The 26,097-nt window shown below is 45.0% G+C and overlaps 1 protein-coding gene across 1 annotated transcript in view; it reads right to left on the bottom strand.

The window, feature by feature from the left end:
- The window catches only part of SH3RF3 (SH3 domain containing ring finger 3), a 254,265-nt gene that overhangs the window by 36,072 nt on the left and 192,096 nt on the right, over window positions 1-26,097 (bottom strand). The window contains exons 4-8 of the mRNA XM_076360288.1: window positions 25,338-25,706; window positions 12,348-12,448; window positions 8,073-8,243; window positions 4,507-4,739; window positions 210-514 (exon numbers count right to left, since the gene is read on the bottom strand). Coding sequence (XP_076216403.1) covers window positions 210-514; window positions 4,507-4,739; window positions 8,073-8,243; window positions 12,348-12,448; window positions 25,338-25,706 — 1,179 coding nt within the window. The remainder of the gene's footprint in view (window positions 1-209; window positions 515-4,506; window positions 4,740-8,072; window positions 8,244-12,347; window positions 12,449-25,337; window positions 25,707-26,097) is intronic.

Below are 26,097 nucleotides of genomic sequence, written 5' to 3'. Positions count from 1 at the left end.
CAGCCCATTAGTTTCCCAGCTGCGAGTGCGTAATGTGAGAGCAGCGTTGGAGATGGATGAAGCGTGAAAACAATGTGAGACGAGGATGCCCAAGCTGGCAGGCGATGAAAATCAGCTTCCGTCCTCCCGGGTGGCCGCAGGGTCCCTCCTCGACAACCCCATGGGAGGGAGAGGCAGCGAGAGCGCGGTGGGGGCGCGGCAGCCCTTACCTTCTCATTCTTCCTCTCCTCGGCCTTGCCGGCGGGGCCAGGGGTGACAGGGCCACCCAGGGGCCCACCGCCCACCTCGCCGTTGAGGTGGGCGGCGCTGACGTTGGGTGGGGTGATGGCGGCGGCGGCGGAGGTGAGGGGGATGAGGGGCCGGGCCCCTGGGACGGGCGGCTGGTGGCTGTGCTGCGGGGAGATGGCGGGGTGAGGCCGGATGGCTGCCGCTGGCAGGCGGGAGGGCGAGCTGGGCGTTCGCAGGGGCGAGACCGTGGCAGTGGGCCGCTCCGGGGCTGGCACCGGGGGGTGAGCTGCGGAGGGAGTACAGAGCACGGTTAAGCCCCCCATGCACTGCCAGACCTGGCCCTTCAGTGGCTATCGCTGCCACGACGTGCCAGGGCCCGACGGAGAGCTAAGCTCTTAGCTTTAACCCAGAATATCTCAGCCTGCAAGTGTTTTCAGCTAAATCCTAGAAATCCCCCTCCTGGCTGCGAAAGGCCTGTCTGCAGTCACCAAAATGGCTGGTCCTCCCTAATGATGTGACTGGGGAATGGCCTGGCCATCCCTGCCCATGCCTAGAAATAAATAAAAGGCCTACTGTGTTTTTAAAATACCTTATCTTGTTCCAGCTGAGCTGTTTTCCAAACCTCCAGGACCCCCTCCTAACCCGATAGGTTTTGGAGCAACGCAACATGGGACCTAAAGGGTTAGCCCAAATGATCCACACTGACCTCACAGACTGCAATTACAAGGGAAAATCTCTCGCTTCAGCCCCAACAAAATGATCAACAGCACATCACTGTGCTGCACAAGATAAATTAAGCAGAAATCCGCCAGAGGATTTCTGAGCTCAGCCTTGTAACTGCCAGCAAAGTCCCTTATATGCAGTGCTTTTTAGTCTTGCTGCCCCTGCTGAGCAGACCCAGCCTACAAGCACTAGGAACCAGGAATTAGCGCTCGTCTGTTTAACAGTGACCACGACACACTGCCGAGGTCAGCTCTCCAGGGATTCGGGAGCCTGTTGCATGCCTCATGTTGCAAAAAGTGTGACAAAGCTCCAGGTCCATTTCCACAATGATGTTGCCTTTGACTTCCAGGTTGGTTGATTGCTTAGGTGTAACCTACATACAGCTCCACTTCAAGTATGTGCAGACCAGAAGCTGAGTCCGCACTCAGACATTCACTCACTTAAACGATTCAATAGTAGGACTGGCTGGAAAATGCCCATTTCACAAATGATTTCAAGGTTTCATAATCTGGTTTAGTTCCGCCTCAGTGCAAAATTTGAACCTTTGAACATTTTTCTGAGCACAACCTACTCACCCACCCCACAATAGCCTCTATTCTGTTCAGGGCATTCACCTGGGATGTGAAAACATAGGATCCGGTCACTGCGCTGTTCTCCTCTGCGGAGAACAGCTCTGGACAGCTGTCTATTCCCTTTGCAACCTGAGCCAGGACAGCTTCATGGCTGAAGTCTGGTTGAACTACATCCATTCCTGACAAAAAGCTTTGAGTCCCAAAATCAGCTTTTCTTCGATCAAGAAGCATTTTTTTTGAAAATTTCCGACCCACTCTGATCTGTGTGTTTCTTACAAATTCATCCAAAGGATACATTTTTATGCAGGACCAGCTGGAGTTCACTCAATCTATAACTAAACAACAATGCTAGAACAACTCAAACCACTATTTTCTGTTTCTATGGTTAACAGTGGCACCCATTACCAGGGACTGAAATGATAAGGAGTGCCATTAATCATACTCACTAAACCAGCTGAGCACTCCTGCCAGGAGGGAATTTCATCCCCCAGCCTTATGTCCTATTATCCAAAGCAGTACTGAACATGATGGGCCACTGATCATCAGATTAGCACCTCCAAAGTTTACATGATTCTCCCTCACGGTAACTCCTTGATGCTGTAACATCTCTTTTCATTAATGTTGCTCATAGCAAATCAACCAAACTACCATTAACCAGTCTTGAACTTTGTGTGATTTTACCATGTAGCATGAGGAAGGGCCTAAAAGTTGTTATTCCCCCTCCCTGGATTACCAAGAACATGTACTGGAAAGTGCAGTTCCTTTCCAGAGAGCCAGACAGGGCACCACTGGTTATCTTGAAGTGATTCCCTCCTTCTGATTTTCCCATTTGGAAAAATCAGATGAGCAACCACTGCTGCCAGAAATCTCTTTTTCCGGGATGCTTGCAGGGTCAAGGTTTTGAACTACTGGTTATAGGAAGCAATGGCTTTCCTAAATTTAGAGGAAAAGCACAATAATGGAATTTCACTGCATGTACCTGGATGCAGAAGACTGATTTGATAATCATACTAGGTACATTACTTCTTTCATATAGGACTCAGTGTTTCCAGGCACAAAGGAAACAGAAAACATGAGAAACAGTAAAATCAATGGCCTGAGAAAAATCAACTCTGAGCAGAGCTCTCACATTTTGTTCTGTAATTTCATCTGCTTACTGTTACAATGTATGCCTTTGCTCTGGGATCTCTGGATCTGGACTGTGCTGCATCAAACATGCTATTAATTAGCAATGCTCACTGAAGGCTATTTTTATTCTACACCACTCATATTTCATTTTGGGTGTATTCCTACATTAGTGGCCTTGTGCAAAATTGATTTGTTACTCATGTATATTGCAAGCCAACAGAAACGTGATTTGAATACTGTGCCAGCTTGCCTCTTTTGGAAAGCTCTTCCAAAAGTCAGTGTGCATTGCCCTGTCCTGCAGCACTAAAGAGACCTTTTGAGGAGCTCTGGTACACAGGATACTGGTGAGGACATCCATTATGGAGAAAAATACTGATAATCATGACAAATTTCCTTTATTTATCCTGGGAAAGGTTTATTTAATTAAAACAACAATCTCATGAACCTTCTGGAAGGGCTGGAGAACACCCTGCTTAGGAGGTTTTGGAGCATCTCTGTGGTCCCTGGATCACCCTGCCTGCCAACTCCTTGGCACTTTAAGATGTCAGAGTGACCTGGAGGAGCAATCTTAAATCAGGGAGGCTGCTGAAGGTGTAGCACAGCAGTGCCGTAGAAGGAAGGTGTGGGGCATGCCAGGTGCATGGGGCAAAATGATCGGTCACCTCAGTTTCAGGGGAGTCCGTCTGCCTGTTGGCATGAGCACAGGAGGCACCAGGAGCACCCCAACGCTTCCTGAGAGCCTTGCCCAAGAGGGGACATTTCTGCCTTTGCACTGTGGGAGCAGAAGGGCTTTTGGAAGGGTGTGACTTGAGGGGAAAGCATCACTTTCTGAACTAGACAAAAAGAGGATAAATCGATTACTCCCCAGTGTGACACGGATGCCGTGTAAAGTCCTGCCACTGTTTGTTGAGCAGAGGAGTCTGCACTGTTCGAGATTCAGATTCACACATTTAATTATGTTTTCTTCCCTTTGGTCTGGACTGTGTAGGAGGTGAGATTAGATGGTCATAATGGTGCCTTCTGGCTTCAAACGGTATGAATCCATGACTTACACCACAGTGTATTTCTTATTTGTGTCTCCTTTGTTTTGTACCTAAGACCTCAGTTTTCAGCAGTCACAGTCCTTACTGATCTGCCTTTGTAAACACAATGGCTCACATCCCTATAAAATACCAGAAACAAAATGTTTTAAATTTTGCTATAAAGTTCCACCACAGGATTTACTTTTACTTTATTCAACATCAGAGCTGTTTAACATCAGGGAAAGGGGAATAAATAGTACTCTAGAAAATTGTGCTTTACATCAGAAAGGGAACCTAGAAAGAACAGAGGCCCCCTGGTGTGAGAAGCTCTTATTCTCATTTCAAAAAGGTGGCAGTATTTTTCAGGTCTTTTGCTTTATCACTAACACCGGGTCCCGTTCTGCCTAATAAATACCTTTCATCCCTGAAGCCCAATGAAATGCTTCTTAATTTTAAGTCCTGTATTACTTGTCCTGCGATAAGGGCAGTATTTTTCCGTCCGCGAGCCAACCGGACTCAGAACTGTTAATCTCCTCAGTATGCAGGGTGCTTGCTTTCACTCAGATAAATTGTATAAATATTTGTAAACACTATAATCTATTTCAGCTGTAGCAACAGAACAATCTGATAAACACAACGTGGTTCCCAGAGATCAATAGAAGCCCATAAATATTACAAGCAAATAAAACATACTCTATTCCACATTGACTGAGCTGTGACTAAAAGGAGAAAGCAAGCTGCAGGGACAGGCAGATTCGAGAGGCTTGCACTCGAGGGGTACAACATCAATCCTGCCGACGCAGGGCGAGAGGCACTGGCAGGCGTGCACATACCCATCTGCATGGCGTTGCGGGTCTGGCTGGCTGGCTGCTGAGCTGAATACCTCAAGCAGTTATTCAGCTGCGGAGAGGCCGCCTGTAGCTGGGGATGCGTCTGAGGCGCAGTGATAGGAACAACCGGTCTGACAGCCGTGGCGGCATTGGTGTGACTGGCTCCTGGGGCTCCTTTCGTTGCCGGAGCTCCCCCGGCTCCGCTGTTCCTGGGCTGCCCAGCTCCCACTGGCACCCTGCACAGAGATAAGGCACAGCATAAGCATGCTGCAGAGACCCCGATCCTCAGCCACAATGCTGATAAGAACACCCAGTTACTTAGGGGGTTCAACATGATACCCTCTCAGGTGTTAAAGTAAACCGAGATATAGATAAATATATTTATCTTTATAGGACACAGTCGTAAGCATGCTGGAGGATATTTTCACCCCTTTATCCTATGGAAAGAAGTGCAGGGTAAAAATGGAAAAGATAATTTTTCTCATCACTTTTTTTCTTAAGCTACATTTCTGTCAGAACAGTTTCTAGTAAAATCACAAACCTAAATTCAGAAGAAATGGATATCTCCCCAATGTCATTTTGTGTGCCAGCGGCTATTTTACAGGCACTAATGGAGTGAAAATTAAAACAGACTCAGAGATCTTTTCTTAGGACCAAATCCGCCCTACAGGGAGAAAAAAGACGGATAACACCAAATCTGTGTGTGGCTGTTGAAGGGGACTGAAAAGCAGCAGACTTGGCAGGGCTTGGCTTGGCTTGGCTGAACACTTACCCTACCGATGTAACCAGCCCTAGCTTAGACTTGCTAAGGAAGTGCAAAAGGGAAGGGAATGCGGCTGACCTTACTGAAAAGGAAATCCAAACAATAATTGACCCCTCTTTCACTGCTCACTTAAACTGTATGCACAGTTTGTATTTCATCCGAGTGGCTGGGGAGACCTCAGAGGGAAGGAACGAGGCTCTTTCTCCTATGCAATGAGTTCAGCCTAGAGGAGGTCTTGGTCCTCTTACCACTGAGCTAGAAACTCTCTGACCAGGGCAGGAGGACACTGGGGAGGACAGAAGGACCCCAATGGACAAACTCAGCTGCTGCTCAGCAGCTCTTTTTCTGAGATTCTTACTCAGGTTCCTGAGTAATTTCCTTCCCCAGCAGTAGATGCCATGAAACAGAGGGATCATTTTGTGCTGTTCTCCTCTCCTGGGCTGCTCCATGTGCCAAGGTCCTCCTCCAGGAAAGGACAGCAGAGGGGATATGATGCAGAACAAAGTGTGGTGGAGGAAATGGAAATGAGACAGTGCAGGGGGTTAGCAAGGAAGGAGAGGATAACAGAAAGGGTACAAGACCAACCTGTGGGGGGGGGGGGTGGGACTGGGAGAACTTCTGGGGCCCCAAAATTGTTGTGTGGGAACACAGAGAGGAGAAGAGCAGAAAAAAGGAGTATGCTGAACAATCTGGCCCAATTCAGAGGACAAGAAAGATAGAAGAAGCAACCCTAAGAAAAGAGCGGAAATGGGAAGAGCCAAAAGAGTGAAATTCTGATAGAAAGAGACCAAAACACAGGCTGGAAGATATGGACCAAAAGTGCAAAAGATAGCCATCCCCTCTGCCCAAACCCCTCTCCCCACAAAATCACAGGAGGAAAAACACCACTGTGGTGTCATTGACTTGACTCATCTCATTGTTCAAGGTTTGCCTGGATTACATTTTGCTAAATGAATCTGATTTTTTTTTCTTTGAATTTTTTTTCATCAGCCTCCAGGTAGGGAAAGCTGGGAATCCCACCAGATGGAAATCTTGACTGTCTGTCATCTGCTGTGAAGAGCTGGCAGGGTAGCAGCAAGGTTCAGTTGGAGCTGGCTTGGCCATCTGCCCTAGATTGAGTTTGCCAGAAAAGCACACCTAATAGTCCACTGAAAGCTGCGTTCAGGCAAACACGCACACCGACAGGTACAGAAACTATCTGTGACTCCCACAGAGCTGGACAGATGTTGGATGTGGCAAACTTTCTCTGCTGCCCTGTGCCTGTCTGTCCATCTAAAGGGTCTTGTCCTTTTTCCACCATGCTCTGCTCACACATGTGCTTTGGCAGCTTATAAATCTAGTTCAGTGTTATTAAATTCATGGGCAACTTCTTTTTCTTGGGTTTTGTAGGGAGTGGCAAAAAACCACACATGAATCTATTCCTCTGCTTTGTTGTCAAAGGGGAACAAAGTAAGTTGAAAGTGCAGCAAATAGGAGATTTTGTTGCTATCAGATTTTTCTTGCTGTTCTCACTGAGGGTGATTTACACAGGAACTTAATTAGCTCACAGGATCATAAATATAATCATAAAGCTGCTTTCGGGTTTTGTGGAAAGCACGTTTGCCCTTTAGCACTTCTCTCTGTCTTGTTCTAGCTGTGACATGCTGCATTTAATAAAGTCTTGCTGATTCAGATCACCAACACTTCAGCACAAACTTCTTTACTAATTAAAAGCTGAAAAGGCAAGGAGTGAAGGCAGCCAAGGGGCTCTATAAAATCAGGTAAATACGTTTAGGTTGATGAACAGTGAAGACCCCATGAATTAATGGGGTTTTTTGGACTGAAATGCAATATCAGGACTGTCAGCGGGCTTAGTTATCGTCGTCTAATCTGCTCTTAACTTTTGGTCTTGCTCAGTCCACATATTACAAACTTGACATAAACTGAAGATGGAACAAACCTGGATCAATTTTTCAAGATCAACACCGTCTGAGTTGTGAGGTGCCTTTCTCTGGAGAGGAGTGAAAGATGGTGGAGACTGTGTGCACATGGGAGGAGAGACTGAGAGCATACGAGAAGGAGTGAGTGCGATTTGCAAACCCACAGTTGCTCTGAAGGAGATGTGGGCACACACGGCAACGTTCACCTGCAAGGAGCATGTGGGGCAAAACAGTCTAGGACACGCTGATGAACTTTCTCCTCAGCTTGCAGAGTGGGCTCTAGATCAGAAACACCCTTTGATTTGGTGTTGTCCAATACTGAACTCTGACAAATGGCATTCCTCCCCAGACATGCTATTCTTTCCTTCTCTCCTCTTCTGCATCTGAGACAGAGGTAGCTAAAATCAGACAATTTACTGATTGTAAACCACTTCTGAATTTTAATGGTTCAAACATTAGTCTTGATCCAAATGATCCAAGCCCTTGGATTTAAGCAAAACAAAATCTACATGAGGAGCTACTGAAAAGCGAGACACAAGCATTCCTTATTTTGTTTATCCCCATTACATGTCCAGTAGTTTTATAACAATAAAAAAATAATTAGCCAACAGATTCTTTACAATAGTAAAACCTGGGCTCATCAGACTTCGTAGAGTCAGAAGTTGTAAATGTAAAATCTAACACAACTAGTGAAGTCTTCTGAGAACATGGATAACTCCAATGCTACAACCAGCAAGTTTCATTTCCCAAGTCTGCAAAGCCACCAGAAAATTTCTGGAAGGGGAATGTGATTTAAAAGCAGAGCTACGTTGCTTTCAGCATCCTCCAGACGCAGAATCCCTCTCAGCCCCAGCTCAGGCATATCCACCTTGGCCAGTGGTCCTCACCTTGAAACAGGTGTCACGTAGTTGCCTGGGAAGACGCCAGACATCCCACTCCTCAGAGACGTCCCCTTGAACCAGCCGTCCTGGCACTTCTCAATGACCCTGTACATCTCACCTTTGCGGAGCTCCAGCTCGTCGTTCTTCTGAGGCTTGTAGGCGTACAGGGCTAGGTAGCTGTGGGGAGAGGTCACACAAGAAGAAAGCACACAGCTGATGTCAACCACCGCCTGTCCCGCTTTGACTCCAGCCCCGCAGAGCAGAAAGTGAGCAGAAACACTGCTCAGAAACGGTGGTTAAAAAGGGACACCATTACAGCACCCCAAACACGAAACAGCAGAGACAAGATCAAGTGGATGCTAAGCTAATACAGGAACAACTAATCAGATTAAAGTCAGGGGGTAATGTAGAAATTAATAGGACATACTTCTCACCCAGGGCACAACCAAAGCAAAACACTGCCACAAAGCAGCACTGAAGTTAAGAATTTAGCAGCAGTTGCAGAAGGACAAGGGAATTACAGAGACAGCCAGAGCAACCAGGGCTTGAATGGGAAGGCTTTTCAAAGCCTAACATCTGGATGAAGTATATATTCATATGCTTCAGGGTCGGAGCTGCTTCCACTATGGATTTTCAGAAGAAACTTTTCTTATGGGTAGGCTACTTTATAAAAGTTAAAGGCAGCTTTTCTTGCAGCTTTCTTGATGCTATTTATGCTGGCCAGTTTTAGAAACAACACACCGAACTGTTCTGATCCAGTATGGTAATTCTTGTATTATGTGGGTAACACAAAAAGTGACAGAGGGCCAAATTCTGCAAGGGGATTTTCACTTAAGTAAGCGAAGTGGTAGAATTTGGCTTTGGATGTTTTGTATGCAAGTATTCTAATAAATATTTAATCCAGGACCCAATATGTAGAACTCTATTTATTTAATTACAGCTTTTATTTATTCCCTTTGTTTAGAATCTTTCTTTTTATCTCTCTTTTGTTCTTCTGTTACTACTTCAGGGATGTCTAATGTTGTGAAATGACTACAACTTAAAGTCCTTAAAGGTATTCTCTCTGTTTAGAGAGATCATTGTTGAAAATTAACAATGATTACTTGCACTTTGGGGAATAATGGAAAGTCAGGACAGGGTAACAAAAATGCACACACAGAACAACACTTTATTTGTAAATACCAATTTTATTTCGGCACTATTGCCTTTCTACAAATGCAAAAAGGGATTTCTGGTAATTCTTGATTAAGGCTGTGCCTTCTTGAGTTTTTTTGGCTTTGTGCCTTACAGACAGTGCAGAGAGATTAGGACAAATGGGGAAACGCTTACAGAAAGTGCATTTGCACTACAAAGTGCAGCACAATGCTCTTAGGCTTGGAGGCAAGTGAGAAGAGGCTTGCTGCCCACCTTATAGCAGTGAACCAGAGAAATAATGAAAACTATAACCATTGTGATTGTAGACTTGCAGCCAATAAAAATGATACATGGCTTTTTACTTCTGCTCTCCAGGAAATATAATTGAGGAATAAATCCTGTTAGTTTTCCTGATTCTACTCCTTTATGGTACCAGTAGATTTCCTTATTTTTATTCTGAAGGTAGTAAATAAACAGCAGTAATGAGCAGAATATGAAATATTTGGTAACAGCTCCTTGGGGCATCCTTAGACTGATGTGCCTGGCTCTGTTTACCACATGCATGGGGCACAAAGATCTAATCAGAAACTGTATTTCATTAGCCAACAGATGGGAGAAACCATCCTGCACATCCTTTGTTTAGCCTATATAATCAGGTGGTCCCGAGCAGGTCTGTAGCTGTTCACCTGATGGAAAACATGAGGCTACATATGAACTGAAGAACATTAAAATGCATCACCCTGACATGAAATAAGGTTGCATCCTTCAGTGCTAATCCTTCAGCACAGTACTTTGCTAGGACATAACGGAAAGTGCCAAGACTGCACTCACTCGAGGGAGCAGAAAGTGTAGCTTTGATTACCTCTTTTTAAGTTGCTGCTTACACAGGGCTCATATTCAGAAGGTAGGGGTAAAGCGGGGGTCAAGGACAGAGCATTTTAGATAGACTTACTTAGCCCTTTCCCCAAGGGGCTACATGTAATAATGTAATTTACAGGTTGAGATGCTGGAAGAAGGTGCAAGGAAAATTACCCTAAGTGGATCATAGGCTTCTTTCCCTTGCAGCTGTCTCCAGCTCTCCTACTAGTTTCTTTCTGTTCCTGCAAATTTCCCCAACTCAGCCTCCCGTAAGCCTGAATAACCAATATCATAATGAGCCTAAACATCCTCCGGAGAGAGTATCAAAATCCTTGCAGAGACTAAAAGAAGGTGTACAACAGCCCAGTCTGGACTCCATGCCAAAAACTGACCAATCTCTGTATTGCTAAGCTGATGAAAACTTGTATGTGATAACCACATAGCGTGACCCTGGGACAACGGAGGTGATCAGCGCTTTCTTCATGGACCGGTGATCCCACCACCTATGTGGGGCAGTGAGGATGCCTGCCGCTGGGTTTTTCCTCTATTAGTCCGCAAAGAGGCAGTGGCTTCTCCAAACCCAGCGACAGGCCCAGCCTGGGTCCGCTGCCTGGCCGTGGCTGGCATGCCCGCCCCATGGGCACAGGCATACACCCCATGTGCTGGCAGAGAGGGAGCTGTGGGAGAGCTGACGGGACGCCTGCTCTCATACACGGCTGAAAACAATTTGAGTGCAGGCAGCTTCCCTCCCCAGAAAGCATTTCTGGGCTTTTCCTCTGGCAGGGGATCAGGGCTAGTGGTCCCTTTTGCTGAGGCTGATTTTGCCTTAAGCCAAAGCCTTTGGACTTGGACACGTTTCACCGTTCCCTAGATTTTAGATGTGAAACTTCACCAGCAAACTACAACCGAGAAGAAAGTGTTAAAACAACAATCTGAAATCTCGCAAAATGGAATAGCAAGTAGTTCTGGGCTACGTGGAACAGTAAGGCTAAGGGTCAGGGAGCCAAAATCTTTATCAAGAGTTCCCTAAAAAAAGTCCTGAGCGAGAAGGTAGCTCATGTTCTTGGCCTCGGGGAGCTGCCAGTGACTCTACTTGTAACGCAGAAGCCCCAGGGCTCTATCTAGGGTTGTACCTCCCCAGCTCTGCTACAGCTTTCAGATAAAACTTCCTCTTTGACTGGAACTTGGCTCACACATGCAAAATGACAGACTGGATTACAAGGCTGCTTCACGGGGAGACGACAGGAGAAGCATAGGAGGGAGAAGGGAAGGCTTGCTGAGGCACGGAGGCAGGGGCATTGCCAGAGAGCTGTAAAATGTCCTGATTCAGTAACTAAATACTGGAAATACTGCCAGTTACTGCTTCCTACTTTGAGCAACGTTTGAAATAAATTTTTGCCCCACTATGTGCCACACAGGCTGCACAGGGTGACCACAGGGTGATGGTGAGATCTCTCTGTGGGGCAGTGAGTGATGTGTGGTACCCCTCAGGTATGAAGATCTCACCTTAGTAGCCAAGAACAAATTTGTTTTGGTTCTGTTCCAACTCTCCTATTCTCCTTAAAGCAGATTTGCTACATTATTTTAGGATTTTGTTTGTGAATTCAGACCTTGTTTTAGCCATATCATAAACCACTAAAATACTGGTGTGCATATGTGTGTGTGTCTATATAGTTCTACTGCTTTCACAAAGTATATGTGATGAGAGGAAAGGGTTCAGTAGTTTAACTAGACAGGTACCAGATAAACCAAACCAGGGTAGAAGAGATTTATTATTATGAAGTCTACCCTTTTTGTTCTGTATCTAGTCAACCTTCTGTTATTCCACACACTATTCAATAAGCTCATATGCCCATGATGCCCTTGCACTTTAGAAATTTATTCGTTGCCTTTGTTTATGGCACTGAAAAAATGCAATTGGGTCATTTTTCTGGTTAATGATGAATGTATCAGGTGTTTGATTGCATGGGACTACACCTTTTTAAGAGCTTTAAATGAAGGAAGAAGATTTTCTCTAGCTGAGAGGCATTCCATTTGCTTCACAGTGATTCATACAGCTGTAATAAATACACCAGGAGTCTAAAAGGGCTCACAGAAAAAAGGGGAAGTCTTGCCTTTGTATACTCATTTTTCAATTTCAGCAGAGGCTGGGTCATGTAAGAAATTGCAATCTTTCCCTTCTCAGAATGCTCCTGAGCTGAGATTCAGGCTTTCAGATTTCAAACACATGCACACATGCGCACACGATTGGAAACAAAGAGTATGCAGTGACTGAGATGAGCTGCTTACATATTGAGGGGGAGCTGGACCTTCGGTGGTGTTCCCTGATCTCCAATTATTGCACTTGTCCTGGGACCAGCCACCGTGGCTGTTCCAACCGAAGACGAATCCTGAAAATACACAAAGAACATACAAGGATTAAGATGAAGCCCACAGTTTCCTAAAATGGCATGGGGTGAAGGCACAGAGCAAAAAATCACTTTTATCAATTCCCAGACTTTCTAACTTCATGATACTGCATTAAAAAAGACATCTTTTAGCCTTACACATTCCAAAAATGCATTTCTGCCACAAGGCATATTAGGTTATTAACAGCATTTCCATGTACCTGTCAGAAAAATTTAGTTGTACCTTGTGTGCAGATCTTAAAAGTTTTAGAATGCAAGACTACTTGACTGCTTTGTAAAATCAGCTCAACGTGTACATCTCTGCAATAGTACCTTCTTTGGTAAAGGTAACCTTTTCCCCTCAAAAGCTTGTTTTTTAATTTGTACTCTTTTGGTTAATGGTTATGGATCTATGGAGGAGAAGATACTATTCAATTTCCAAAATGCAGTCTCATCTCTGTATACTGTTTTTATGGTCAGGAATATTCTTCTCCTTAAGAAAAAGGTGACAACACAACCCAAAACAGGAGTACCTCTGAATGGAGAAAGTAGGAGTCCACTCCACTTTTACCACAGCAAATAAATCCCCATTCTCATATAGAGAACGGGGCAGATCTTTTCCAGCTATTAATGTAGAAAGGCAATTCTAAATGTAATCATTCATTTTTCAAAGCTTAACGCTCAGCAAAAGTATGTAGGGCAAACTCTTCTGAGTTGTCTCACCAAAGTCCCCATTCATCTATGTCAAAAATGAATCCTGACTGGAAACTTCTCCTGAAGTAATGCGAAGGCCTGTAGCAACAGATCTTTGCTGCGAAGACAGGGCAGAGCTGGGCTGATGGGACTTGTAATGGTTTACCTGAGCAAAAGACTTTTTTAGTAAGTCTAACCAAATGCTGCATGCGCATCCATATGCAGAATGGCTCTACAAAGTCGGATCCAAAGTTTATGCAGAAATTGCAGGTTCAGACAGAGCCCATTACATACAACAAAGATTCTGAGCAGTTCACAGACCTCCAGTGCAACTTTTCTGTTTCCAAATGCTATCTAACGAACAGTAAATATTGATTTATTTTGGGAACAGAAACATAGGGACATTTTTTTGCATGTTAAAATGACACTGAATTAAACCAAGATGCATATTGCTACTTAATTAATGGATTTCAAGGTCACCTCATTCCAAAGAAGCCCACATAATTATTACAGTGTGACGGCTTGATATTGCATTGCTAATCTATATTGCTTTGCTGTATATTAACACTGCTCTGTGATTCCATAGCTTTTGGCAACAAGCAGCAAGCTGTCTCCTCTCTCACCAACATCTACGCTCAGTCATGAAGTTGTAGTGACAAGTACATCTCCTTTTTCTCATTATTTCCCCTCACTTTCTGGCTGCTTGCTCAAACAAGGAAGGTTCCAGGCAGCTCTTAGTCCTACGTGTAAAAGTAAGTGTTCTTTCCAGTTCTGTGACTAAGGCTTTATTAATCCTGCCTGTCACATCAGTGAGATAATATCAACTTACAGAAAAAACCCCCAACCCACCCAAAAATGTAGGGATAGTTGGACAATGATCCCTCATTTGTTATTTTGAGCTGGTTAATGGGGTAAGGGATTGCGGAAGATGCTGGGCAGAGAGACCTGGCAGCTGCCTCACTCAAGAGGTAAGTGAGAAATCAGCTGGTTCAAACTTCTTCATGTTGTGCCACCAGCATACGCCTGCTCTGAGCTAGAGAAACTGCCTCCAAGAAAACAGAAAACAGATCGGTCCCCACCCTCTTCTGGTAGGACAAAACACTTTGTTTTTACCTCATGAAAAAACAGAGCTGAGTGAACAGCCTCAGGGTGCAACCGTAAAGGCAGAAGAGGTCACAGCAGTGTAAGACACGTGCTACCCCTTCCTTAGCTCCTACAATCCTCTCTCTGCACACTTCAGTGAAGGCAGAGTTTGCAGAGGTGCTGCTGTCCCAGCCCGGAGTGCCCACTGCAGGCACCCTGGGCTAAGCCAGCCTGACTGCAGAGAGATGAGCTCAAGTCCGGAGAGCAGCGTAGCTGTCTAAGCATCATCTATTTGCCTGTTTGCACTGACAGTGGTGGCTTCTGCATCTTCTATATTACTGGGAGCGTGAGCCGAGTACTTTCTATGCGCTATTACATTTGTGCTAACATACAGTCTTTAAGATTAAGACATCATGTAATTGCCATTCAGTGTTGCTAGATGACAACGTTGCTTTCCTCCCTTGAATAATCCCAAAGAAATCTCCATTGTCCTGTATGTTCTCTATCCACCTGACATTCAGTTTCTTGCCTAAGGGCCTGTTACTGTAATATTGCTGCATCTGGTGCCAGGCTGGACCCTACAAACTGTTCATTTTTGCCACTTCGTTGTTTCGCCACTTTGCACAGCCTAGTATCATATGCATCCAAACTCTAAATCGGTACTTGCTTCCTGATTGTGCTCCAGTTTTTCTTTAGCTGGTCTCCCCTGCAGGCTTTGACACGATGGTGTACTTGCCAGTCTGCCTATGACCCCACTTTTCATCATCAGGTTTCACTCCACAGGACCCGCTGGCTTTCCACTGCATTGAATTCAGCTCCTCTGTTCACATCTTGGCATTTACTTTCACACAAGTCTTCTGCTCTGCAGTTTCATCCGCCTCTGTGCTCCTTGATGAATTCTCTTGGTGGCTGCCTGATTGCTACTATGCATCTGAATGTTCACTAGCTTTGCATTTAAACTACAGTCCCTGACACAGTTGGTGAAGGCTTTCTAAGCCCCCTCTTTCAAGGTCCTGTTCTCTCTCTTATGTATCGCTAATCAGCTCATATTATAAGATACAATATTGCTAGATTACTTTGCAAGATAATATTTGCGATAAGATTTTGAAGAGACTGAGTTTTGTGAAAGAATAATCTTCTATTTCTTCATACTTTTGATTACCTTTATTGGAAGTTTACCTTTCCACTTTCCATTCCTACAATTTTATGTGGGTCTCCCCAGCTACTGATAACACTAATAATCCTCCCAAAGAACACAGCAGGCCTTTCTCCATCACAGCTGGTAGCAGGCCTTAGTTTGTTTTCCTTCTTTATTCAGCCCTGGAGCCAGGTTGTACTTTTGCCATTGTGATCTGAGGAACAAAGTACTAAGCATGTCCTCCTTTCCTCTTCATCTGCTCAGGGGAACGAGAATCCGAGATGATGCTCCGATTTTTTTGTTCTCTGCTTTGATACCTTTTGGGAGGTCTGTGTGCCACATCCTCCCTTTCTGATGGCACGTCCCTGCGTGATCTACCTTTCTGTGGTACCAGGCATGCAAATACAGCCACACACAGGCATTACACAGGGAGGGCCCGAACACTGCAGCATTTGCGTCTTAATCCTTCCACCTCTGCTACGCACCGTTGCTAAGCCCTACCTGGGAGGGGACGTCTCTGACAGCCAGGTTTTTAAGAGGCACGTGGGCACCTATTAATAAAAACAGGCACCTTGCAGAGTTTTCTCAGGGACGCATTAAGAAGTACTTCACTGTCTGATTCCCATGGATTTTATTGCAATCTAAGTAATGAGAGTCACTTCTGAAAATGCCACTTGGTGCCCCTCTATATCCTTACGTGCCTCTAATGCCTTTAAACATTTGGCCATTGAGTTTCCAGACGTGATCTGCTGCGTAATCACACTGTAGCACACCTCCTGATTAGGAGGCCATTTACTCTAACGGTGGTGTGCACTTTTCTGAACTAGACGCTGCCAACTCTCATCCCATTTACTTAGGCCACTAAACAGCCAAATCCGACTTCTTCATGCTCCCACCCCAATCTGGCATCCTCCAAGTACCACTTACCACTGCTGATGTTTTCAGCTCAACAGAAACAGCTTTTCTCTTCCAAGGGACAATACAGCCCCAGCTGCCAGCTAGCAGGGAAAAGCGGCTGCATGAAGGCACGCTGAAGACCACCTCCGGATACCTCTGCACTAATTCCTGCTTCTTTGTGCCCATTAGTAGCACAGCAATATCACCTATACTGCAGAAGGCTAAACCTTGAGTAAAACTCCCGGACTATACGCATGGGCACAACGATGCTGTGTGACAGGTATCTCACTCCCAGCTCATCCTGTGCCGCTTGTTTTTACCACCAGCCACTCTGCAGTAGTAGGTGATTATGTACCCATGGGCTGGATAATAATATAAAAGGACTTTGTGTCTGTAAACACAACAGCCTACTTACAACCACTGAAACATGCCCACCCCCAACTCAAGCTAATGCCTGATAGAAACTCATAACTCATGCCTTGAGTCCTGCTTAAAAATTGTCTGTTTCTTTCTCCTAATCTCCATGTTGGCTGTTACAAGACACTTTACGCGAGGGCCAAGAATGAAGAAAGGCTCTGCACAAAGGTGTCTTGGGGCTTGGCTAAACTTGATCTAGTCCCAGTGGCAGCGTGGTCCTCTGGAGCAAAACAGCAGCGGAGCACAGGGTCTCTGTTCTCGGTCTCCACACAGCATTTCCAACACCATTTTTAGATGCTTAAGTAAGTCACAGCACCAGGCACCGTTCAGGTGTCATGCAAAACAGAGAGCCAAAGCTAGCTGACAAAAATGAACTTTGCGGACGACTGTCCAGCCTGAGGGTCAGCATTTCCTGGTGAGAACAGTCCGACTTCCTCAGAAGTCACCGCAATGTGTCTAAGCTCAGATGGATCTCATTCCTCCTCCAACTGATAAGTATTATTTGCAAGAGAACTACAGGAGCATCAAAACAAATTGCACTTTAATGTATACGTAATGATATATTTCTATTACAGTTTATAGTATATACTCCTGGGTAAATAATACACTGCTGAGATGTTGCTGCCTCTTCTGTCAGCTCCGATATATGTATTTAAAAGCAACCAGCCTGGCAAAACATTACTGACAAGGCCACAGAGACCAGGAAATTAAAGGTAATAACCACTCATCTGGGCTGAAACTTCATCTCAAATTCATTCCCTTTCTCTCTTCCCATCCACACCTCTGTGAAAGCATAAGAATTAGTAGTCTGGACTTCCAGCATAAACTATCTTTTTCTCTCCCTTGTAGATTTACTTTAGATTTTCACCAGTACTTTAAGGCCACATTTGTGGTTTAATTTGAAAAGACATGGTGCCTGTAGGGATTAGTGAAGTTCCTTGCAAAAGCACGGGACTCAGTCTTGGAGGGGAATAAAAGTCATGAAGACAGTGATTAAACTAGGAACAGAGTACAATGATATTGCAGGTTGCAGCAGCCTTCACAGAAAAATAATTGTTGCTGCTATCAGACGAACGTCCTTACCAGCTAGAAAATCACTAACCAGAAATCTCTATTTTGACTTCAAAGCAAATCCAGCACTGTATCACCACAGGGCACTTATCACATTCATTAATTCACAGGAAAATTTCTTTTAATGTCTTGAATGCATATTTACAGCTTACTTTAAATTTCTCTTTAATATTTCTTTAAAATAAGAGAAAAACACTCAAACATTCAACTCACATAGGTTGACACACCGTCCTCTGGAAATATCACAAAAAATAGGCTAATGGTCTTTAAGATTCCTGTGATTTGTTTCTCTAATTCGCTGACTCCATAAAACAATGACTGTGGCAATCACTCCAGGCCTTAATGTTCCTAGAAATAATGTATTAGCACTTAATGCATGGTAGTGCCACCAAGTATTGATGAAAAGTGTTACACGCAAGATCAAGTAGCCTCATCAAATGCTAATTACCAAAGTGGGAGCTGAAACGGACTTACCAATTCCAGAGTAAGACTTTTTCTTCCATAATGGTATGTGTGTAAAAAACAAACAAATGTGCACGATAACAGCTGCAGCTGCATAAATAGCTGCATAAATACCCAGTTCCTTCCTGCAAAAACTGGAGCTAAATTTATATGATTTAGCATTTACTGAGGGGTTCTTACAACCTGTAAGTATCTGCGGCTGTGGATGAAGGTGAGGCAGAATATTATGCCAGCCTGTTCTAGCACCACGTTGGCCCTGATTATTTTGTGGCTCATAGTAGGCCAAAAACTCTAGACCCTGTCTTCTGTGAATAGCTCATGGAGCTACGCAGAGGGCTGGAGAAGTCACGTGGACGTATTTTCTGAGCTTCCACATCCACTATCCTGTAATCTAAGGCTGGCTGCAAGTTGGAGAAAAAAAACCCCAAATATTTTTGTCATCTTCTTCCAAATGTTCATCTGACATTACCATCCATAAAAGCTCTGATTATTCTGGTTTGTAGCTTCTCAGTTCCCCCAAATGAGGACTAATTAAGCACCGTGTGGATGATCATAATGAGAATTATATTTTATTCAGCCTTGTTTCTCTCTCAGAATAACCCTTTCAGCACTGAGCACCAGTGTCTATCTCTCCACCATGACATTTTAAATGGTTTTATAGTAAACAGATTCTTGCAATTCTGGGATCAAAGAACATGAAAAATCAAATGCAGAGAGACAGGAAAGCTTAAAGTGAAAGCTTGACCTCTAAAAGATGTTAATTTAATAACACGTTCATAATTATCCTTTTGATAACTTCACAACAAACTCATCGGGATCCTGTGCAATGCCTCCTGTGGAAGTCTCCCTCCAGGGACATAGTAGTGGTAAACAAATAAACAAAACCCCTGAACAAACAAAAAAGGGAAATACACACTGTAGTCATTTCTGCTAAAATGTCATGCATGTACACATAGCGTGTGCCAGATGGACAGGATTTTGTGGTATAGTGTAAATACCAAGAGAGTGCCTTGCTTGCTCTTGAGGCTTCCAAATCAGTAGCTGACTGGCAGGTAGCATAAAGCCTCAGGATTAGCCCTGTTGAAAAATGATTTCAGTGGCACAATGTTTTTGGGCTACTACCCTGAGGAGCATCTGGAAAAAAATATTTTGTTTTTGTTTTACAGGCAACAGGATTTCATGCACAGTTGAATAACCCTTCTAAAGCACAACCTTCTCTTCCTAGATCCTGTAAAAAGTGAGGTTTTGTGGTTCTTGAAAAATCTTTCAAAATGTATTTGTGATGAGGCAAATTATAGGATAAAGAGAAGACACTGTCTCTAAACTGGTAGTTTCTGAAAGGCGATTTTGCTTTGACCTGGATTCTCAGTAGCTTATGTCATCAATCAATAGATTGAGTCAGCTCATGTGTCTCATTTGCAACCGTTTTGACAAATAATGTAATATATCCCAATATGCACAGAGCATATTCACAGACCTATTGGTAGCCAAAAAAAATGCAGCTTACATGCCCGCCCAAAACTCTCTGCTTAAAAAAACTTAACTCCTTCCCGCCTACAAAACCCCCAAAAGAGTTCTTTATAAAGTTATTTAAAATAGAGATGCAATGAATAGGCAATGTTTGGAACCAGTTCTAAATAATTTAGAGGAGAACTGGGAATGTACAAAGACCATGGAGTAGTTTAGGTTAGACTTCAGCAAAGTCTCTTATGCTGTTTTCATGACATATTTTGATCTAAATGACAGAAACACAGGTCAGACTAATATTACTTCTCTTTTGCCATTTTGACCGGCGCGGCCTCCTGAGATAGCTGCCCTTGGTTTCAGCTGTCTCACTCTCATTAATGGATGTTCAGTCAGTTGTCATTCACAGCTAGCAGCAGAGCAGGTTGGATAGAATTTGGACTCCAGGCCAAAGCTGAAAAATACCTGAATTTCTCTTCTCTTCTCAGAGCCTGTTGTGCACTTGAAAATTCAAGGTTCATTTTTAGTCTCTGGATATTATGCATAATCTGTATGCTCCTCATGGTCAGCACATTTAGGTTATCAGCCAAGGCTCCACCAGAGTTCTGCTATTACTTTTTCTCAGCTAAAATTCAGCACTTCTAAATAACTGATAAGGAGTCACACTTCCAAATGATTTATATAGCGAGACATTTCAAGGAACATTTTTCATTTCAAATACTGTCACTCTTTGGGACTAGGAGCGTGCAAGACATTGTTCTCAGCTTTTCCTGAACATGTGGCCTCTGGTTAGGAGCCTGTACTAACACTCGCAGATACAAATGGACTTCTTGTGCATGGTGATGAGTTGTTCAAAACACACATAGAAGTCCCTTCTGCGGGGAGGATCCTTTCTTCCTCACTCAGCTGTTATCCTGGTGTGCGCAAAGCCACACTTCATTATTCATGAGATGCATTTTCTGTCAAAAACCAGGGGATTTGGAGCAGTACTGACCTATGACCTTTCCAAATAACAGGGAAGAATAATTCATAAGGGGTGAAAATGGAAGCAAGACAAGCCATCTGAGGCCTAGGCACGATTACTGTCCAGGGGGACCTTCCCGGCTCCCCAGGGAGTCTCAGTTACGAACTGCTCCTCTGCACCCGTAACCTAATTCAGCTTCAGCTCCATCTTAGGCCTGCAGCACTACTTACATCTTCAATAAAAATCCATTTTGCCAGCATGATAGGACATTCGGCATGATGGACAGACACTATTACCTTTTAGATGGAGATCTTACGTTTAATGAGCAATACTCAGCATGCAACAAAAAGCATACAAGAAGAAAATTTGGCTGCAAGTGAAATGAAGATCCCAGCATTGCCTCTTTGAAAATAAATGCTTTGTATCCTGGCTATTGTGGTCTTCCAGTCACTATTTTATCCAGCTGAGGTGGCTTGAAGTTGATTCTTCTACCTTTGAGCATCCCTAGGTTTGCAGTCAATGGAGATGTTTTTTAGACCATCAGTCATTTCAAAATGCATCTTGGCTTTTGGGAAACAGCTGAGTTGGTTCTGCTTAGAGAACAATGAACATGTTATGGAAGGCGTGTAGTCTTCAATTACTAAATTAATGATATGCAGAAGTGCTTTCAAAACATGTGATTTCATACCCTGGTCTGCATGTCAGTGCTCAATATGCATAAAACTGTGCCCTCCTGGAGAAGCAGGAGGCTTATAATAGTCTAACAACTCATAAAAACAAAAAACATGTCAGCTCGGCATGAAGTCTGGTTTCAATTCACAAAAATTGACAAAAGCCACAGGAATATAGTACCATGCACGAAATCACTTCTAAGGGGTGGAATATATTCCACATTTACTGAAACATCTAAAATTTGCACCTAAATTTTAAGTTCCTACAGTAAGAAGCCTTCGATGTCTCTGTTTCCTCTCAGGTCAGCAGAGAAAAAGCAGGTGCGCCAGATGTAGGCGCCTCAGGTCTACAAGGAATGGATGCTTGTTTTAAGAAGACTGTTTCGCTGGGCACCAGCCGATTGCCTGAGGTAGGGGACTGGATGCCATTCAAGAACTCCTGCAATTGAATTCTGCTTGTTCAAAGGACAGACTATAGGAAAACTGTGTCAAACTTTTTAAAAAGGTAGAACCCCCCGTGCAAGCTAAATGCCAATCCTGATATGTACCAGCGAAGCTCATACCTACTAAACTGAACAAAATTCCTTTATTTCTTTTTATGAGGAGATCTGTTAAATAAACAATGATAAAGTGCCTGGAAATTTCAAGGACATGATATAAAGACACAATAAACCAAATTTGCATTCTAATGGTGAAAGGAAAGGCATAAATTTGCTAGATAGTCAGCACTGAAACTGTAAATTTGTTGTTTCCCCTGTAAGAAATATGCTTTGGCTGACTTTGCTGCTGCAAACTAGCAGGGACTTGAGATGGTTACAGAGAGAACCACTCAAGGGCTGTGACGATGACTTGCAGGGCAGAGAGGTTCCTCTTCAAGCGAGGAAAGAAAAGGTGAGACATATTCCTGCAGCAGAGCTCACCAGTAAGTTTGGCAGCTACACACACAGCTGTCCTACCAACATGCCCATGCTCTCAGCAACGCCCCTGAACTCTTCCGAAGCAGCAGTAGAGTCAGTTTACAGGTTGTCAGATGTCAAACCCCTAACAAGACATACGGACTTTTGCCTTAAAAATGGCAAACACATTTTAGAACAAAATGATCCAAAGACAAGATTCTCACTGCCCTGAATGCCTTGATGTAAGAACCCAGGGGCCCTTAGTTTATGCTACTTTGGCTGGCGTTCAGCCATGTGAATAAAAGAAAAATGCTGAACTGATTTTCTGTCTAAGGCTGCAGCATCACTAATTGTTTCAGAGCCATGTCAGGTCTTAGCAGATGGCAGAGAAGGAACTGAATTTCTGACATTTTTAATTAAAATGCAACCCCTATTATTATGGGATTAATAGATATATAAATATAGCTGCACAATTTTAATGTACATTTTGTAAGAGGCAAATTCTGGACTCTTTGTAGACCTAACTAAGAAGGCTGAAAGCAGGTGAATTCATGTTGGTAGCTCTTATGATTTTATTGCTACTCTTAAAACAGCGAGGCATTTTTCTGAAGGCTGCTCCTACAGTAAAGAATATAGTGAGAACGTCAGCTCTACTTTTTTTCCCAACAGAACCACATTCCTAGCAAAGTTTGCAAAGGAAAATGTTTAAATCCCTCAAACCAGAAAGCAATAGTAAGGCCCCCAACAGCAGAGACATGTATTCATACATGCAAATGCCACGCTTGGGGTGACTGGGTCCTTGGGCTGCAATAATGCTTTTTGACAGAGGGAAACCTCTTTTCACTAAGGTTGATCTGAACCACCAAGACTCTTTTTCCCCTCCCTGGATTTTGGCCAAGACAGTTTTGGCCAGCAGTGAAGGAGGCATGTGCTCAGCTGCCTTGTCTGCAAACCGGCTCTGCCCCCTGAGGCAGAAGAACCACTCCACAAACCTGTTCCCAACATGGGCACACTGGAGTGGCTTCATTATACCTCAGCCCTAGCTGTGCATCTGACCATGACACCAATTACATGTCTTCCCATCTGCTGCAAAGGACCCAACCAACCTTCCTTCGGGCTAGATTTTGATAACCGTAACTTGTTACAGAGAACACAGGGCCCTTCTGCCCCCTACCATTTGTGCCCAAATGCCATAATGGTCTGCAAAATGAGTGGGGTTTTGCACACCAGTTGTTCTGTTAAAATGGAGGAGAATAGTCAAGGCACTTTCTGCTTCATGGTCTAATTTTTGTGGTTTACTAGCTTAGAATGAGTCTTCACATGACTCTAGCAAAGGGTGTGCATGGTTTTTCCCTTGACTAGCACAAAACCAGAAAAGCCACAGTTTGTCACATCTCTGTAAAGTCCAAATGTGTCACTCTGAGTGCCAAAAACCTGTGTGTCATTTACTTGACAAGCTTGGGACCCTCACTCATGTCTAGTGCTTGTGCTGCTTCACAGATGTCCCAGTACCTCTTGGTGCACGTGCTGCTTTGTACAGGGACTGTATCCTCACCTTCACCCTCCTGCTGAGGGCTGAAAGGAGGGGGAAGACCTTACGGCACAGACACCCTGCCTGGAAAAGGCATGTGGAAGAAAATGAGCTAAATTACAACTGGACCAAGCTGCCTCTCCTGCTCCTACATGTGGATGGGCGGCAGAGGGAGGTGAGAAGCTGAGGCAGGAGCAGAGGGTGCTGCTCTGCTGTGGCAGCAACCCCTCGGCACGCCGTTTTGGCTAGCCCTGTGGCACACGTTGGCATGTACACAGGCACCCTGCCTTCCTCGGTGTCCTTGCAAACCTGCGCTGCAGAGGCCTGGGGGCTCATGTCATGGGTGGCAGTACGGCACAGCCGTCGAGAGTGACTCCGTGGTCTGGGGCACCGCACGAGCCCCACGGGGGAGACCCACCAGCACTGCAAATGGACATAAACAGGCATTCCTGCCCAAGGCAGTCCCTGCAGTTTGCTGCTTGTCCCCCTTCCCATGCTGCCCTCTCTCAGCCATCTACATGCATACCAGTGTGGACAGTGGCTGTAACATGGATTGCTTCCCGCTCTGGGCCACCGCAGGGGTGGGAAGTGATCCACATTTGTCCCCATATGGGGACACGGGTGCGAGGCGTAGGAAGGCATAGCCAGGGAGAGGAAAAGGGCAAGGGTGGTTTTTTTTCATCAGAGAAACGATGGGTGGGAAGACCCTGCCACACTTAGGTTATCTCAGCGCTAGCAAGCAGCACAGACCACGAGGAGCTGGTCTGTAGAGGGAACCCGTGGCTGCTAATCTGCACACCAAGTGTGTAGATGACTGAGCAGAAAAGATTTGGGACTATTATTATTCTCCATTCTCTTCTACGCCTTCAAAATGCAAATTACCACTTGGATTCCCTTATCCACAGAAACAGTGGGCATTTGCAAGGGGTTTCAGTACATCCCTGGTGAGTTTGGCTCCTGTTTCTGCCAGGCCCCCAGAAGCAGCCGCTCGGAAGCTCCTTTTGGGACCTGTGGAGATGTCCAGGAGGCTGCTCCTCTGCCCCCTCCTTTGAGAGGGAGAAGGACCGGGGGCTGCACCCTCAGCACGTCTGATGGTTTAAAACCTCCTTGGGTGTTTCTGAACAGCAGCTACTCGCTGGGTACAACACTTGTCAAAGTACGGCACATTTGCTCATCCTCCAGTGATCTGTAGGGAAATAATTACTCTAAAAATCTTTTTTATCCCCAATGTGTGAATTTCATACTGACATTGCTACCCTGCAGGGTAACAGATACATTCAAGGTAACAGGATCACTCAAAATTATTCCTTTCTACAACAGAAAGTGATGCAACATAAGCTGCATTACTTCAAACAAACTGTAGGGTTACTTGTTTTTTTTTAAATGTGTTGCATTATTGAGAATGACATTTGGCTTTATCCTCTGGCTCCTCAGGCCTGCCCACTGATTAACGCAAGGGTGGGAACGACAGATGCCAAGTACTGTCACATCGGGACGACAGCACTGTGCAACCGCTTTGTGCAAGGGTCAGCCATTTTGAAAGAGGCGATGCAATGGCGTGCTGTCCACCAAGGGTGCCCCAAACCCACCTCCACTCGCCCTTACCTGGGCCGGGGCGCTGGAGGAGAGGTGGGTCAGGTCCCCGATCCTGGCGGCCGCCCGCGGATCGCTGGAGCTGATGAGGACGGGGGCGCTGATCTCCATGGAGTGCCGGTTGCTGGCAGCCTGGGAGGACTTGTGCGTCATGCTGAGGGCGGTGAAGGAGTGGCGCTTCTTGGCATTCTTCTTGCCCTCCGCCTGCCGCTGGGCTGCACCAGCCGCCCCGGCGCCGGCCACCATGGAGCATGGTGCCAGGCCTGCCGCTGCCGCCGCTGCCACTGCCACTGTCTCCGTCGGCAGCGACACGTCGCAGCCGGAGGCGGCAGCCGAGCACGTCTTGTCCATCTCGATGAGCTGCTTGGCGGATTCATTCAGCTGTGTGAGGAGGAAAAGGGAAAGATAAAAAAAGATTAAAAAAAGAAAAGAAGGGGGGACATTAACATCCTGTCACAGCTTGCTGATGGCACCTGCTGGACCTGCCTAGGCCTTCCTCCCCAAAGCACCATGACCCTTTCCTGTGGCCTACCCCAGCCCCAGCCACGTCCCCAGCAAGGCGATCACGCTGAGCACCGAAATGTGGTGGCTGCCTCTCCTGGTTTCGGCTGGGATAGAGTTAATTTCCTTCCTAGTAGCTGGTACAGTGCTGTGTTTTGGATTTAGGATGAGAATAACGTTGATAACACACCGATGTTTTAGTTGTTGCTAAGTAGTGCTTACACTAGTCAAGGACTTTTCAGCTTCCCATGCCCTGCCAGCGAGAAGCTGG

This window comes from Aptenodytes patagonicus, chromosome 1, assembly GCF_965638725.1.
Source record: "Aptenodytes patagonicus chromosome 1, bAptPat1.pri.cur, whole genome shotgun sequence".
NCBI classification, from domain to species: Eukaryota; Metazoa; Chordata; class Aves; order Sphenisciformes; family Spheniscidae; genus Aptenodytes; species Aptenodytes patagonicus.
The sequence above is the reverse complement of the archived record's forward strand: the minus strand, read 5'-3'. Positions and strand labels throughout refer to the sequence as shown.